Source organism: Crotalus tigris, unplaced genomic scaffold, assembly GCF_016545835.1.
Source record: "Crotalus tigris isolate CLP2741 ecotype Arizona unplaced genomic scaffold, ASM1654583v1 scf7180000018018.2415403412:4055106, whole genome shotgun sequence".
In the NCBI taxonomy this organism is placed as follows: domain Eukaryota; kingdom Metazoa; phylum Chordata; class Lepidosauria; order Squamata; family Viperidae; genus Crotalus; species Crotalus tigris.
The window spans coordinates 3794226-3811292 of NW_024096780.1; the positions used below are offsets into that span (position 1 = coordinate 3794226).

Here is a 17067-nt window from a genome sequence, read left to right on the forward strand (position 1 = left end):
CACTTGGGCATATATGCACACAATGATATTGTAGAAACTAATTGGCTTTCTTCTTCTTTAGCGTAAGTTGGAACTTGCACATAAGCCACTTGTAATGTTTCACAGCTAACACCTGTACATGTCTTTCATGCTTTATATAATCGATTTGTTTTCTTTGTACATCATCTGGTGATGTCCATTTAACAATGTGCTTATTTTAATTGCCATCTCCCTTTAGCTAAGCAACTGGGATGGCCTTGACACATTGTGTGACTTTGCTGGGAGTTTATACTCTTGGTTTACACTCCTGGCCTTCTTTGCCCATCCCTCCCATGTACAACCTCTCGTCCCACACAAGACAGTACAGCAGAAAGGGGGAAAGGGAATCTTTTTTTCCAAGCCTTCCTTAAAAAACAACACATTTCTACCTACAGACAATCCTCGACTAACAACCACAATTGACTCCAAAATTTATGTTGCTAAGTGAGCTTTGTACATTTTATGACTTTTGCCCGTTGTTAAATGAATCATTGCAATTGTTAAGTTGGCAACACGGTTGTTAAGGGAATTTGCCTTTCCCATTGACTTTGCTTGACAGAAGGTCGCAAAAGCTGATCACATGACCCCAGGACCCGTCATAAATATGAACCAGTTGCCAAGTATCTGGATTTTGATGACGTGATCATGGGGATGCTGCAACGGCCGTGTGAAAAACTTCGAACTGTCACTAAATGAACTGTTTGTACGTCTACTTGTATCCCAATAGGGATACTGACGTAGTAACAGCACTGTCTTAGAGGGAACATTGCCACTTCCTAAGTCTCCCGTGGTCCCGCCCACGAGGTCAAACGCTGGCTCCGCCCCAGGAGCTGCCTTTCCAAGTGAAGCTCCTGTTCGACTCAGCCTCCAGAAAGCTACTGCGACCCAAATCCAGAAAAATCCTTTATGTCGGGAAAAATCCGACCCTAACAGGGCTCAGGAATCTCTGTCTCAGCTGCAACTCAGACGTCAGAGAAGGAGGGTTACAGGAGGCAGCTGTTAGTGTGAAAATCATAGAGGTACGAAAAGAGGAAAGTTGCAAAGGAACTTTCTTTGCTAGAAGGAACGCTCCCCCCCTCCCATTCTTTAAACTGCCTTTATTTCCCTTAGGGGGAATAGGAGTTTGCGCCATTAAAAGGAAAGACTCAAATCCAGTATTTTAAATGCTTGGTTTTTTAAATCTCAACTAAACCTGGAGTAAGCGCTATTTGAAACGCGGGAACTTAATTGTGGCTTTCAATGCAATTACTTTTCCAGGAAAACATGAACTTCGTGCGTTGGACGGTAATTTGTAGGAAAGCTTTTTATTCTTTTAAAAATATAAGCGTTGTTTCAAAAGATCCAGGATTCCAGTCTGGTTTAATATCTGGCGATGTCGTGGTGGAGACGGCAGACACTTTCTGCTTCCTAATCTAGCTATGACTCCTGCCGTTATTATTTTTTTAAAATAATAAAATGTAGTAAATGCTCTTTTTGATCCTTCAAAGCGAACTCGGAAATGAGCTCTGAATTGTATATGTCTATCATCGGCAGTCTACAGAGAATACGGAAGAAAAAGTGATTCCGCAAAACGCCCGGGCGTTCCTTTCTGGTGTCGCTCGAAAATACGAGACTGACTGCAATAAAAGGTAATATTTACAATTCCGCCACTTAATCTGTTGTTTTTCTATTCAGGTAGCGCTTTAAGGCGGTGTGAATAATTGCGGGCTGTCGGAAGCCTCGGTTGATCCTTTTGCAAGCTTCCTGCCAATCGCGTCTTGTTGAGTCTAATGGAACGTTGGCAAACGATAAGCTAACATTCAGATCTTGAGTTTCGACGTCCCATTCCATTTCTTTCCGCGTAGTTCTTACAACTAGGTATTCAGTCGAAATAAAACGCAGTTTCTTATAGTACTTACACTACAGACTATACTTAGTTACTATACTTATAATTTAGTTACTATGCTTATAATAGTTACTATACTTATAATAAGCTAACTAACTTAACTTGGGGCTCACGTACATTTCCCAAAGGCTTTTAGGATTGTTATTTTACGGAGCCCTGTTATCTCCCTATATTTATTACTGTGCCTATCTATATCTGTGACTGGCTGGTTTCTCTTTTTTGCAAAGATACTTAAAATCCTGTCTTTTGCCAATCTTCTCCTATTAGTCATTCGGCCAACCCACTAGAGATGAGCACAGATAAAGATGAGCTGTTATGCAAGATAGTTGATGATGGAAAAGCTGCTGCGGTAGAAGATGAGAATAAACTAACGAAGCAAAAATCTCATCCAGAGAGTCGAGCTTATGCTGGTCCCCACAGTACAATGGTGGCGGACGATACTAAGCGATTTAAGTTAAGTAGCATCCAGGTACCATATGTCCAAGAAAGGTAAGCTCTATCATCAGCTAAATTAAATAGTATCTTTAAAGCACACCTGCTTGTATTTCTAACAGATCAGTATATTCTGGTTTGGGAGGAAATGTACATTAAATAATAGTGGCACTGCTTTTTATTTTTTTAAAAAATGATAAGGTTTATGGGAAGGGATACTTTGTACCCTGTATTTTTGCTGTTACTTTTATCAGATTCTCTTCTCATCTCAAATCTGAATGGTTTAGACCAGGGGTAGGCAACTTTGGCTCTTTTATGACTCGTGGATTTCAACTCCCAGAATTCCTGAGCCAGCTATGCTGGCTCGGATTCTGGGAGTTGAAGTCCATGAGTCATAAAAGAGCCAAAGTTGCCTACCCCTGGTTTAGACAATTTTAGTTATTGAATTCTTAGGGCCCTTTGTTTATAGAATGACAGCTGAGCCCGCTGAGTGACTTTGGGCCAGTCTCTCTCTCAGCCCAACTCAGCCTTACAGGGTTGTTTTATGGGTAAAATAGGAGGTTGAAGGATTAGGTACCTTGCATTAATGTAAGATAGGCAGGAGAAAGCTTTAATAATAATAATAAATATTGTGCAGTAATTGCTCTCCCATAAACATATTTGCATTTTTCTGGTTTAATCACCATGGATTAATAAGATGCTTTAGGATCCCCAACCCAGCAGAAAGTGTCTGTTTTATTATTCTGATTAAGTGAAAGTCACAGGAAAAAATATATATGTGGAAAACAAACTTTAGTAATATTTTTTCATGGACAAATTAGCTTTTTGTTGTTGTCTTGTTCTTTTTCTTATTGCTTTATAGCTGCCTTCCTTCAATCTAGTCCTGTCCAAAGGTATTAGACTAGTTTGTAGAATTTCTAACCAGCATATCATTGACTCTACCAGCTGAGCATTTGGGAGTTGTAGTTTAATATTACCTGAGGACAATAAGTTGGAGAATGCTGCTTTGCTTATTAAGAAATATGAATGGCTGTTAAAATATGCACTGATTTTCAAGTAAAACTCATAAAAATAAGATTAATTTTCCTAATCTTGAATAGCATCTTAGATACCCATTAACGGACTTTGAGTATGATCCTAGTTAATGGAGGTATTGGAAAAATGATAGGTAGTAGGCAATAAAATTATGTTCAATTGCAATATACGTTTAGTTTCCCCATTTTTCTTACAATAATCATTTGAAGAGGAAACATCATACAACTTTGAAAATGATAAACTTTCCCTGTAGTGAAATATGTTCTAGCCATATCTCTTTCTTTACCATTAATCATCTCTGACAATACAGTGGGTGTTCATTAAGCTTCCTGCATGGAATTAGGCACAAGGTAGTGACAAACTGAGAAGCATCTGGCCATCTTCAACCTGGGGGATTTGGTTAGTTAGGTCCGGCCAAGCAACTGTCCTCAGGTCTAACATTGGCCTTACATTTAATTGTATAAGTAATGCAGCACCTACATATATGCCTGTTTTTCTCATAGCCCTAGGATGTCACAGCCAAAGGCAAGGAAGGCATCAGGGTCTCCAGTTATCACCGAAGAAAAACGGAGAAAAGGTTTTTTTAATCTGTCATTTTCTAAAGGCAAAAAAGAAAAAGGCCCTCCTTGTGATAAAATGTCAAGCACAAGCATCAGCCACAAATTAATTGCCAACGAAGACAGTGCATGTCACTTGCAGAGGGCTCAAGCCGATATCTTGAAAGCATCGGTAGTCCACCACGAGAATTATTTCAAGAGGAAAGAACTGCCTGCATCAATCATCTCTTGCCCAATGGGGTTCTCTGTAGACTTGTGAGTTCCTGCCATCAGTTTTGCTATGCACGTATATTTCAAAGTTTGTGACTTAGTTAACTGAGGTTTTTCAGGTGCTTGATATATGCATGAAGTATTTTAGGGGCTGATATGATGGTAGGATCAAAATGTTGGCTCCCTGCAGGCTGTTTTACAAAAAAAGAAACAAGCTGCTGACTCCCCTTTTTTGCATAACTTCTTTCCACATCCCTATTATTTTAATATTTAAAACTTAAGACCATTATTAAGTGGCATTTATTTGTCAACTTATAGTCCTAACTCCTTTAATTCCTTACTTTTAACTCTAAAATTGATTTAGATTTGTCTAATTTTATTTTCTTTCATTGAATTTCTCTATGTTGGTATTAACTTGGGGGGGGGAGGAAACCCCATTTTCAGCAAGTCTGCATCTTTGGCATTCTAATTCTTTTTGATCTTTCAGTAATTATTAGTATTTTAATGACTTGTAAAGCTATATAGGATGAGGTGGTCACCTCCTGGAAAAAATTTGTGAGAACGCCCTGGTTTTTTTTCTTAATCCAAAATGTTGAGATATGGTACAAAAATTCTCGAAGCCATTATTATAGAGATAAAGAAATGTAAGAGAATGTGAAGCCTCCACAAACAGTTGTGGCCAAAATTTCTGTAATAGTGATATGTCTGACTTATTGCACAATCTGTTTTCTGTAATATTCAATTTACTAAAGAACAGCAAGAGTTAACTGTTGCCAAAAGAAAACTATATTTTGTTATTCTTTACAGTGTTCTTATACTTACTGTTGATCTAGCATTATACCTGAAAGTTCCCTTCATCAAACTGCCGTGTGTGTGTGTGTGTGTGTGTGTGTGTATGGTGTTTATGCAAGGATATAAATACACATACATCTCTAAATACACACTACCAACCATCTTGTTTAGCAACCATTTGAAGTTACGATGCACTGAAAATGTAACTTTATGATCAATCCTTGTGTTTATGACCTGCAGGGCACAGTGTCTCTGCAGTCATGTATTTGCCGTTTAGGCATTTTGCAACTAGAGCCCATTTATGACCATCATAGCATCCTGCTATTTGTGTACATCACAACTAGCCAATTTGTGTACATCACAACTAGCCAATCAAAATAATCAAAAGCTGTCCAGATATATTGGACCGCAACTTTCAAAATTTCCAGTGAAGATCAAAGTAGATGGGAGGATGCTAAACTGGTGAAGATTAAAGTCAACAGCTGATCAAATGAGCCCAGGCGCTTCTTAGGGGCTTAGACTTTTAGACAAAGAAGTGGAGTACCAACCTGTGAAAGTTAAAAGCTACTTTTGTTTTTCAAGTCCTTAAAAATCACAGATTGCTGTCTTCTCCTGCCCAGTGGGATGATTTAGCATGCATTTTGATGGTGATGATGCCCCTACTCTTGAGCATCCTTGCAATTTGCTCATTAGACTCCTGTAAGTAATTCTATGTTCATTTTACTATCTGACGCACATGGTAACACTTTGATACCAAGTTGGCTATTGTCCCTGTTTTTTTACCCTTTGAAAATAGCAAAATTAACTTTTTTTTTTTTGAGGAGGAGGAGGAGGAAGTGAAGCAAAGTTGGATTCAAAGTTATATTTCTCAGAATTTAGAAAATATTATTTGAGAACTATGAAAGATTTTTTTTTTTTTTTTGTGATACAGGCACATTGGACCGCCATATAACTTGAGATGCAGTGCAAGAGTTTGTGCAGCACCTTGGCCAGTGGTGGGATTCAAATATGTGAACAACCAGTTCTCTGTGTGGATGCCGCTTCTGGAAGTCCATTCTGGGCCTGGGCAACAACAAATTAGCTACCGGTTCTGCCGAACTGATGTGAACCGGCTGAATCCCACCACTGACCTTGACCCAACAAAAATAAAATTGGTTTTCCTGCACAAGGGTTAGAGAGGTTAGAGGAAGGTTAGGAAATATATCAATGTCACTCCACTGTTGTGGGTCATTACAACAATATTTGAATTATTACTCTTAGTATTCATTTATATCCTACCTGCCTAGATCCAAGATATTTTTAAGCTACATATCAAGTTGATATGCTAACTAAAAATTATTGGAATTATTCTGTCTTCTAGCAGTTACCAGGTTGGGAAAGTTTCATTTAAAACAATGGTTATTAAACGGAGGTTAAGGATGCAATTTGTTACTGTTTGTGAGTCAAGGATCCAGTTTGGGACTGACACTGTCGAGATGCTTGTGTAAAACACCACAGTCTGTTTTTTTTTCTGGGCTAATCACATAATTTGAGACAGGGAAAAGGAGTAATAGGGTCATACAGTTTAAGAGTTACAGATTTAAAATGACACAATGTTGCAAGAGTAACATCCAAAATGCCATGAATCTACTTGTGGGAAAATTAATCTTCCTGTAACTTCCTTCGAATTAAAGTAATACGAATGTTTTCTTTCTCCATCTGATATATTTAAAAGAACTATCAGCAAAAGTAAAAATGGGAAAACCTTTTATGTAATATTCCGTTAAAGTTTTTCAGATGCACAAATAGGGTAGTTTGGATTCTGCATTCAGAATATCATGTACTCTTATTTTAATTGATTGGGAGTAAAAGACTCATTTGAAATCAATTGCTCTCAATTAACTGAACATCCAATATAGGGCACAATCAAATATCCTAAGAATGGAACACCAGGGTTTCCTTTCCTTTTTCTTTCCAGGGTGGTGCTAATACTCTGGCACTGATTTTGAGGCTATACTAAAGTTAAGTCCAAAATCATTCTCCTCCCCATTCCTTTCATGGAAGGCATTTTATTGTGCCAAGACGTTACTAGGGCAATGTTATTAGATTATATTTATTTATGTATCTGGTGGAATATTGGATGCTTTCTTAATAAAATCCTATTTTAATTCCCCTTTAAGGTTTTGCAATCACCAGCAAAATGCATTCTAATCTGGGAGGCAACAATCTGTTAGAGTTGTTATGGTCCTGAGGAGTAAAGGTATGTCTTCAAATTATTTACATTTGAGGATGTATAATTTGGAGTACCTCTAATGTGTTTAAGAAGTTCCCCCCTCCCCTTTTCTGTGTACATGTACATAATGGTTATGTGCACTTTGCAAATAATTCAGAAGCAGTTGAAAAATGAGGTTGCTACTTTGATAAGAGAGATGCTGCATTTATGCACATTGCAAAGCACTTCTGAGTAGATTTCAAAGTATGTGCTGTCCTAATACCAGTTACACATGGATTTAAACAAGGGGATGGGGAAAAATTCTTCAGTAGGCTACAATAGAGGTCCCCAACCCTTGGTTTTTGGACCAGTACTGGACCATGCCAGCTACTGGGCTGCACAAACAAAGCCCCATCCACAGGATGCAGGCAGCACCAAAACCACACACTCTCCGGTCCGCGGAAAAAACTTTCTCCACGTAACCTGTCCCTGATGCCCAAAAGGTTGGGGACCTCTGGACTAGAAAAATTCCACAGTATACATAAGCCTGCTTTAATTGTCACCCAAATCATCTCTTTTGTTTTCAAGTTTGGGCAAAAGCTTGAAAAAATGATTCAGTTGCTTTAATGAGCAGAAGAGGGATGCTGCATGAGTTCTGAAGCATTTCTTCCAAATCAGGTTTGCAGCACGGACAACCTTAATTGACAACTATTGCCTGAGAAAAGCTGCCTAGCTCCTTTTGCTGAGAAAGATATCTCTATGAATTCAGTCTTTCCTGTTGCGTGAAGTGTATATCAATGTTGTTGCAGTGAGGAGGACCTGTACCGTGATGCGGATGAAATAGAGAGAGAGAAAGTGTTACTTGAGATTGGGACAGATTCTTCAGGTACATTTCAAAAGTATTTCTTTATGGCGTAAGGCCTACGCTGGATGATGCACAAATCAACACCTAGCACTTGTTGACTTTAAAAAAAAATTGGTACAGTATGCTGCCCTTCAAAATCATTTTTTCCCCATGGCAGCTTAAAAGATAAAAATTTGGAGCAAAGACTAAAATTACAAGGTATACTGAAAATCAGGCCCAATAAACTGGTTCTTAACCTAAAGGATATTGTCACATTAGAATTTGTCAATGTCAGAGAAAGTTAGTTACAGAATAGAGTTGGAAGGGACCTTGGAGGTCTTCTAGTCCAACCCCCTGCTCAACCAGGAGACCCTATACTATTTCAGACAAGTGGCTGTCCAGTTTCTTCTTAAAGAAACCAGACTTAACAACAAAGTTATTGTACTTAAGAATGTTCAAAAGTCATGTGTCAAACAAGTAAAAAAAATGTTTAGAAGAAAACAACAATCAATTCCAACATTTTATGTAATTTATATAATAAATTCAAAGAGGTTTTTCATGCAAATCTTCAATACTGGAAAGCACATTTTTCAAAGCTTTGTACAACTGCCATTCATAGCACCCAGTTCTAATTAGTACTCTTGCTGCAAAATTATATATACATACACATACATAAAGTATTGCAATATTTTAAATGAGAAATTACCAAACCCTGGATTTTTATCATGACATGGTTTTGGTGCACGTAGTATCTTATTTGTTTTCATATTTATTGCATCTGCATGAAAGACCCACCCTTAAAGTAGCAAATAAATGAGAACACTTAGAAGACATTACATTTGACAGATGAAAAGTGTATGTATTTTATTCCAAGGAGGATCAAACATTCCAGATACAGGGAATCTGCAACTGATGGAAATCCTGGCCATTTCCATCTGCATGTGGAGATACTTTTTAAAAAAATGTAGAGTGGAGTTTCTGATGTTTAACTTAAATGTAATTTTCTTGTCTTAATTGAATTTAGATTTTCTAGAAAATAAGCTAAGTATTGAACCTGAAGTAGATATCATGGATTATTGCCAAGAAGAGTGGCGAGGAAACACATCCCACGCTGAATGTATTCGGAAGGTCTGTTCTCCTGTTTCTCTATGTAGGGAATTTCTCTTTTCGGGATCTAAATCCGAATTGTTATTTTCTTGAAAATATACGGTAGTAATAAATATAGACATATTCTAGTGAAACCTCAATATTAATATTTACACAAAAGACAGAGTATAAATTGTTTATCATGAGTAAATTGTTCTTTGTATTTTTGGTAATTGCAGAATTGAAAATAAAGTTTATTTTTGGAAGTTGTAAAAGATAATGGCCTTTAATTTAAATTTAATCTAATTTATATGGTTATTTTGTAGAAAGATGCAGTGTAGGAACGATTATTGCATACAAATCGCTCAAGGTGCACCCAGCTCTTCTCAGTGTGATGTTTCAATACAATTTAAGTTTGCAAAATTATGCTCGTAATTGGATTCCTTTTGTTCGGACTGAAGGAGAAATTAATCAGATGATCAGATAAGGCATTTATTATTTATTGTATGTGACCACCCAGTTTTAAAATTACAATTCTGGCCACCTTGAGGATTAAAGCACACACAAAAAGATAAACCATGAATATAGATACCATTAAAGCAGTACATAAAAACAACATAAATTGAGGCTTAAACCATTTTTCAGAAGAGGCAGTTTGATATAGTGGTTAAGGTATCAAGCTAGAAATTCAGAATCTATGAGCTCTTAGGCAGAAAGTCAGCTGGTGATCTTGGGCCAGTCACTCTGTCTCAGCCCTAGGAAGCAGGCAATGGCAAACCACTTCTAAAATCTTACCCCAAAAACTGGAGGGACTTGCTAGGCAGTCGCCAGGAGTTAAAAACTGATTTGAAGGTACAAAAAAAAAACAACCATTTTTTTCAGATGGACTTATCCAAAATCTTGTCCCAGTGCTGGGGGCGGGGGGAAAGAGTTTTTAAAGCCTTGCAGAAGCCAACAGCTACACATCTACCCAAATCTTAGGGCAGGGATGCTATTCCAGCTACACTGACATAGATGACATAGTTTTAAAGAGGTAATTTGAAGCACAGCCACTCCTTCAGATCTTGTGGGATAGGCAGACACAACTACAGATGAGGGGCTCTGCAAATAATCCAGCCATGTTCCATGAAGGGCTTTAATAGGCGTGATCTTGGTGTCTTAAGAACCTTGCAGATTTGAAAAAGAGAAAATGGCTAATCTTATTGTGCATCATAAAGAATGTTATCAGTTTTGATTTACATAACAACTGAGAGTCAAATCTTGTTTTTAATATGTAAAAAGATAACTGTGGAGTTTCCAGTTTTGGAAGTGGGTGGGGATTTTTTACCCATTGTAATTCTGCTTGAGGTGGATAGGAAGAATGTAGTGCAATATTTATCAAATTTAGCAACTTTAAAACCTGCAGACTTCAGTTCCAAGAATTCAGTAAAACACTGATGTAGAGCAATTGTGCAAGTAAAATAAGTAGGAGAGCCAGTTAGATCTAGTGGTGAAGGCGCCAGGCTAGAAACTGAGAGATTGTGAATTCTAGTCCCATTTAGGCATGAGAACTGGTTGGGTGACTTTGGGCCTGTTACTCTATTTTAGCCCAACTCACTTCATGGGGGTTGTTGGCAGAGAAAATAGGAAAAAGTATTGGGTATTTTCATTGCCTTGAATTATTTATAAAAATAATAAAGATGGATAAGAAAAGATATAGGAATAGAAAAAGAGTCTTGCTGCATCAGGCAAACATCTCTGATCAAAAGTCCTTATTTACAGCCTCATCTTCTTCCTTCACTCACCATCCCTTCCCAAAGTTTTTGTCATAACTAGATTTCTCCTCCCAGGATGTTTATGCTGTTACCAATTTGAACATCCAATTGCTGCTTTATCTTGGCTTGTTTAAAGGAGCTTAGAGTGCAGCTCAGGTTCTTTGGAGTTGTGTGGTTAAGTGAAAAGTGTCATTATCTTCTCTCCACGTGCAAAAAGAAAAATTGGGAGTGGGAGGGAAAGATGTGATTCTAAGGCGCTCTCCAGCCTCATTCCCAGTAGTCAAAATTATGAATTAGATTATTGTTTATGATTGTATAAATGGAGCTGTTACATTGTATAAATGGAGCTGTTACATTAGCTGTTACATTACATTAGTCTTTTTCCGGATGTTGAATTTGTATGATGATGATGCAAATAATCTATAGTTCAATCAGATTTTGCAGATCTCACAAGATTTCAGCCAGTTCTAAATATTTATTTTATTTTGGGAGGGTGTCCAAACATGACATTTGGGAACACTGTGGATGATATAGTGCATGTATTCAGCAACAAGTTAGCAGCTGTGATTATTAACTTCCGGCAAATGTTGATGATTGGTTTAGAACTCTAGGTAACATGACAACTCCATTATTCTGTTGAGTTAGGACCGTCTCTATTAGATTATGATTTTTAATACAGGGCTATGAAGCTGTTTCGCATAAATTTATTTCAATAAGAAGAGTGCGAGGAGATAATTACTGTGCTCTCCGGGCGACCTTATTTCAAGCTCTCAGCCAAGCTGGTCACCTTCCTCAGTGGCTTCAGAAAGAAGACCTGATATCGGTAGGCCTCATATTCAACCACTTTATTTCATAGGCAGACTTAAGATCACTTCTGCTTTGGAGTTTTATTCATCAGCCTTAGCTGAGGCATTTAAAGAAAAACCTTTAAATGGCTTATTAAATAGCTTTAGGGGGGATAAGAAGCTTAATTAAAATGTAATACTTAAATAATCTTTTTTTTTTTAACTTTCTAACACATGTTAACACTTAATATCTGAACCTTTTAGTTACCGGAGAAGCTGATGGTCAGATATGAATGGATCACTCAGTGGCGACTCAGGCACACATGGACAAGTAAAGTGGAAAGCCTAATGGATGAAATTAAAGATTGTTTGATGTTATTAAAAAGAAAGGTATGAGTAATAATGTATGAAAATGAAATAGTTGCAGCTTAGCAGTCTTATCTAGGCAACCTGGTTTCTAAACATATAAAAACAACAACAATAATAATAAAGTTAGAAGGGACCTTGGAGGTCATCTAGTCCAACCCCCTGCTCAGGCAGGAAACCCTATGTCATTGAGACAAATGGCTGTCATATCTCTTCTTAAAAACCTCCAGTGTTGCAGCACCCACAACCTCTGGAAGAAAGCCGTTCCACTGATTAATTGTTCTCAAGTGTCAGGAAATTTCTCCTTAGTTCTAGGTTGCTTCTCTCCTTGATTAGTTTCCATCTGTTGCTTCTTGTCCTGCCTTCAGGTCCTTTGGAGAATAGCTTGATTCCTTCTTCTTTGTGGCAACCCCTAAGATATTGGAACACTGCTATCATGTCACCCCTCGTCTTCCTCTTCATTAAGCTAGACATACCCAACTCCAGCAACCGTTCTTTATATGATTTAGCCTCCAGTCCCCTAATCATGTTTGCTGCTCTTCTCTGAGCTCTTTCTAGAGTTTCAAAATAAAGCAAGTTGGAATTAACTAGTTCCATAGTTAATTAACTGGATTGTAGTTAATTATATTATGCATTGAACATAATTGCATGGTCCTTTATTTGCTACATGGTGGTTTAAATCCTTTTCCAGAAGTAAGTTGAGTTAGCAGTAAAAACAGAATTTTGTAGTACCTTAAAGATTTACAAGTTCATTATTGCATTTCATCTTGGTAGACTTGCTCTTTTTCTGGAATGATAAATATACAGAAAATACATTATTAGTGGCAGGTTTGTCAGAGAGAAATGAAACGCAAAAAGTACTGGTCATTATTCCTTATTTATCGTGACTACTCATCAAATAGTTTTGGGAGGTCCTACAGCCACCCTTATATTGCTGAGTAGAAATATGTGTGTCTTGAAAAACACCTGAACTCATGCCACAGATTGATGAATCCTAGGGCAGGTTTTTCATAATGAAATCTACTTTAAATTCCTTTTGTTCAAGAACGGTCACCAAAGGTCACTGACAATGTATAATGAAAGGTTGAAATGATCTCCCACTCATTAAATATTGCACTTTTGATTACAAATCCACAGTTGTTATTATTTTGTACAGAACCTAACCACTTTGTCCTGGGTTAAATGTAGTTGGGGGATTGCTGACAAACAATGGAATATATTGGAAGAGAAGAATATCCTTTGAAGTGAAATGTAATTCAGAATGCTAATCTAAAACTCCTTATTTTGATATTTATAGAGGTAGATCAGCTTTGACGAACATTTCTTGCATGTATTTTATTATTAGGATAAGATTCTGTTGCTTGTTTTAAATTTTAACACTATTGCACAGGTATGCATTAAAAAGGTGGAGATATAGATCCCTTAAATAAATTAATGGCAAGACTGGATTGTTTTGCACCACATTTATTGATGTGCATTAACTGAATTTTTATTTTGAAAGTATCTCAAAAAGCATTTTGAAAAACGTAAATAATGGTGTATAAAAATAAAAATAGATCTGCATAAAAACTGCTTAGAAATCAATCTCATTGTGTGTTACACAGACAATTTAAATGTTAAATAATTTTTGCAAGACATACTTCTGCACTTCATCATGATACAGGTTAAGCTGTCATTAACAATATGGAGTTTTTTATTAATATATTAGGCACTTGACTTTTTTAATAACAGCTATATTTCATAAAGTAATTATAGTTGATCGTGACAATTCACAATAATTGGAGAATTAGAAGGTTTTTTCCCCCTTTTCTCCTCTGTTTGAACATTTTAAATAGCTTAATGAGTTGGAAATCAAGTCATCTGCAGCATGGTCAGAGAATATTCAAGGGTACCAATTGATATTTGGTACCAATTGATGAGCTTCAAAACAAGGTTGGAATATCAATTGTGCTAGAGCAGAGGTCCCCAACCTTTTGGGCACCAGGGACCGGTTCCGCGGAGAGAGGTTTTTCCGCGGACCAGAGGGGGTGTGGTTTTGTGTGCTGCCTGCATCTCGCGTATGGGGCTTTGCTTGTTTGTGCAGACCGGTTGCTGGCACGCCGCGGACCCGTACTGGTCCACCAACCAGGGGTTGGGGGCCTCTATGCTAGAGGGTTTCAGTTTGTTTCACCAGGGACATCTTTTCATCCCAGTTAATCTAGTCACTGTTTATTTCCTGTTGTAGTGGAAAAATATGAGTGACATAAAAACCTTTGTAGAGAGGCAAGCAGCCTGTGATGAGCTTTTCAAAAGTGAAGAAGAAGAATACAAGCTCTATGAAGCAGTCAAGTTTCTTATGCTGAGCACTGCCATTCAATTGTATGAAGACAGCGAAAAGGGCAAAGAGGTCCCTGTGTTCTCTTGGCTTCTGTTTGCTCGAGACACATCTAGCAATCCTTCCCAATTAATGGAAAACCACTTGAATCAACTTGGTCACACGGGAGGCCTTGAACAGGTAAGCACAATTCTTGCATTTATTAATTGAATATTCGATACCTAATGTAATGTTAAAAAATTAATCCAGTACAATCAATAGCTGGAAAGGAACGTGAGAAAGACCTTGGGAGAATGGGTGAAAAGCCATCTCAAGGCTAAAAGACAGCATAGTCTGCAGATGGATAGTGCAAGGTTCAGAAGAGACCCCACTTCCACCCCATCCTGTGCAATTTCTCAGGCTGTAAAGCAGAATTGTCCTTTCAGGTTTACCAAATTATGTCAATGTAGCTTTATGATAAAGCAGAGTTAACTCATCTGGAAATAAAAACAAACACGAAAAGGACAGGCATGCTCAGTACGTTTAACTTTCCTTTCTTTCTCCGTAGTCAATCTGCTTGGTTTTGAATAAAAGTACCTCACGGCCATTATTCAGTGTTGGAAAAGCAGCTGGTGTGTTCATGCCTATTTGAATAAGATATCAGAACACTGCTTATTAGGGGTTGTTTTTTTTTTTAAGTGTGGGAATAGGTTGTCTTAAGCGTTGCATGGTTTGCTAATAATAGTTTTATATACTACAAAATTATTTGGGTTCTGCACATCGCAAAATGTTGCAGCGTTTACTTCTCAATGATGCATTGTGTGAGAGGTAATGGATGAGCATGGGAGCCAAGTTGTTGCATTCTCAACAGTTTAAAACTAGGTGGAATTTTAAAAGATCAGTCCATGAGAAAGTGTTCTAATTATATTCCTTGGCAGTTACAAATAGGCCCGTGAGCTTGCAGTCTGCCAGTTGTTAAAAAGTGATTGAGGGCTTTGGCCAGAGAAAACAAAAAGTTAAACAACACACAGAGTTGAAAGCCGGACAAAGCTTGATGTTAGCAAAAAGCATCAGTGGAGTGCAACATAAAGAGATATAAAGAAGAAGCAGAGCTGCAGCTATAGAAGAACAAAGATCTGGGTGAGAAGACACCGTAGGAAGGTCTCCGATCAGACTGTTAACTGAATGGAGTTGGCTTTTAAAAGTTCATAGAGTCTTTAGAGTTTAAGGTAGGTAGCTTGATGGCCACCAGATGTCTTCTCAATCTTTTTTCCCTTTGGCATGCTGCCTGGACTGATGGGAGTTGAAGTCAAAATAGCCGGAAGACGCCAAGCTATTTTAGGTTTGCTTAAATTTAAAAGAACTGAGATATACAGAGATGGTTTCTTCTTGCAGTCATTCAGAAACTTAACTATATATGCACATGTAGTAGGTCAAGGTGGAGCCTTGCATGCTTGACACTGTGTGTATATAGTTTCCTAAATAGATCAGAAGTCTGAAAGCATAGGGAGGAAACCTATTACCTTTATTCAATGAAATCAAAACTGCCTCAATGCTTGTCTCTTTATAACATCAGATTTTGTTCTCCCTCCCATCTCTTAGGTTGAAATGTTTCTCCTTGCCTATGCTTTGCAGCATACCATCCAGGTTTACCGATTGTATAAGTACAAAACAGAAGAATTCATCACTCTGTATCCCAATGATCCTGAAGAAACCTGGCCCATGGTAACTCTTATAACAGAAGATGACCGACATTACAATATTCCTGCCCGAATGTGTGAAGAGACCAGTGTATAAGCGATATGATTCCCTTCCAGTTATATAAACTGAATAAATGATGTAAAAGCAAACTTCTTAATTTGTAATATTATTTGGATTGTGACAGTTAATTTAACAAAACTTTGGAACACTGAATTTAGTTAGATTGGTGAATGTTTTATAGGCAGAGGGGATTAAGTGGTAATATGATATCTCACTGTTGATCACATTGCAATTATAGTACAATCTGGGGTCAATTTTTACAGGACTTTTCTTGGGGAATTGTACCCAAAGGAGATTGTGCACTCCTCCAATATAGAACAGATGAACCTGATATTTGAGTGACTTGCCAGTAGGTGTCACTACAGGAAAGAGAGACATATAAAAAGTTCCTCTTGTTGCTTTCATAGGATAGTTCAGGGGTAGGCAATCTTGGTACTTTTATGACTTGTGAACTATAACTCCCAGAATTCCTGAACCATGCTGGCTCAGGAATTCTGGGAGTTGAAGTCCACGAGTCATAAAAAAGCCAAAGTTGCCTACCCCTGGGATAGTTTAATAAAATTTCCATTGGGGAGCTCCTGTTTAAAATAAAGCTCATTTTCTTTTATGATTGTCTATTTTAGTCTATAAAGTGTGAGTAATCCATTACATAGAATGGATTATCAATATAACAACAATGGCTGCTTGTTCAAATGTTTGTCTAACTGCCCCATCCAAACGTGCATAATCCTGTTTTGTAAGGGTTGGCACTGAAATCTGTTGTGTAAATTCTGAGCAGATGAGGAAAATTGGCAATAATGGAATTGGTTCATTAGAAGGATGAAACCGTTCTCTGTTATTTTTAACTATTTCAAGGGGATGGATCTAGAGTGCAAGAGACTGACTTTGGAAGCTTTATAAATTCTCATTTAGACAAAACATGATTTTCTTATGTAAGTGAAGTATTTTTATAAGCATTCAAAGCATTCAGTATCGGAATCAAGATTTACATTGTATTTTTTCTCTGTATAATTTAAGTTGATCTTGCTAGTTTTCTTGACAATAAACTCTAGCTTTTT

At 37.4% G+C, this 17067-nt stretch overlaps 1 protein-coding gene across 4 annotated transcripts; it reads left to right on the top strand.

Moving 5' to 3' along the window:
- Nucleotides 1–785: 785 nt before the first annotated feature.
- OTULIN (OTU deubiquitinase with linear linkage specificity) lies at nucleotides 786–16098 on the top strand. 4 transcript variants are annotated; one of them, XM_039346774.1, is made up of 10 exons: nucleotides 786–1037; nucleotides 1552–1646; nucleotides 2171–2392; nucleotides 3874–4182; nucleotides 7930–8006; nucleotides 8989–9092; nucleotides 11484–11627; nucleotides 11854–11979; nucleotides 14180–14449; nucleotides 15851–16098. In XM_039346774.1, the coding sequence occupies exons 3-10, from the start codon at nucleotides 2193–2195 to the stop codon at nucleotides 16043–16045; spliced, it is 1425 nt and encodes a 474-aa protein (XP_039202708.1). In that variant the 5' UTR covers nucleotides 786–1037; nucleotides 1552–1646; nucleotides 2171–2192; the 3' UTR covers nucleotides 16046–16098. The 4 variants fall into 4 exon arrangements, with proteins under 4 accessions (XP_039202708.1, XP_039202707.1, XP_039202711.1 ...); XM_039346773.1 differs by having other exon boundaries at nucleotides 923–1037; nucleotides 1506–1646; XM_039346777.1 differs by lacking the exon at nucleotides 3874–4182 and having other exon boundaries at nucleotides 948–1646.
- Nucleotides 16099–17067: the final 969 nt, after the last annotated feature.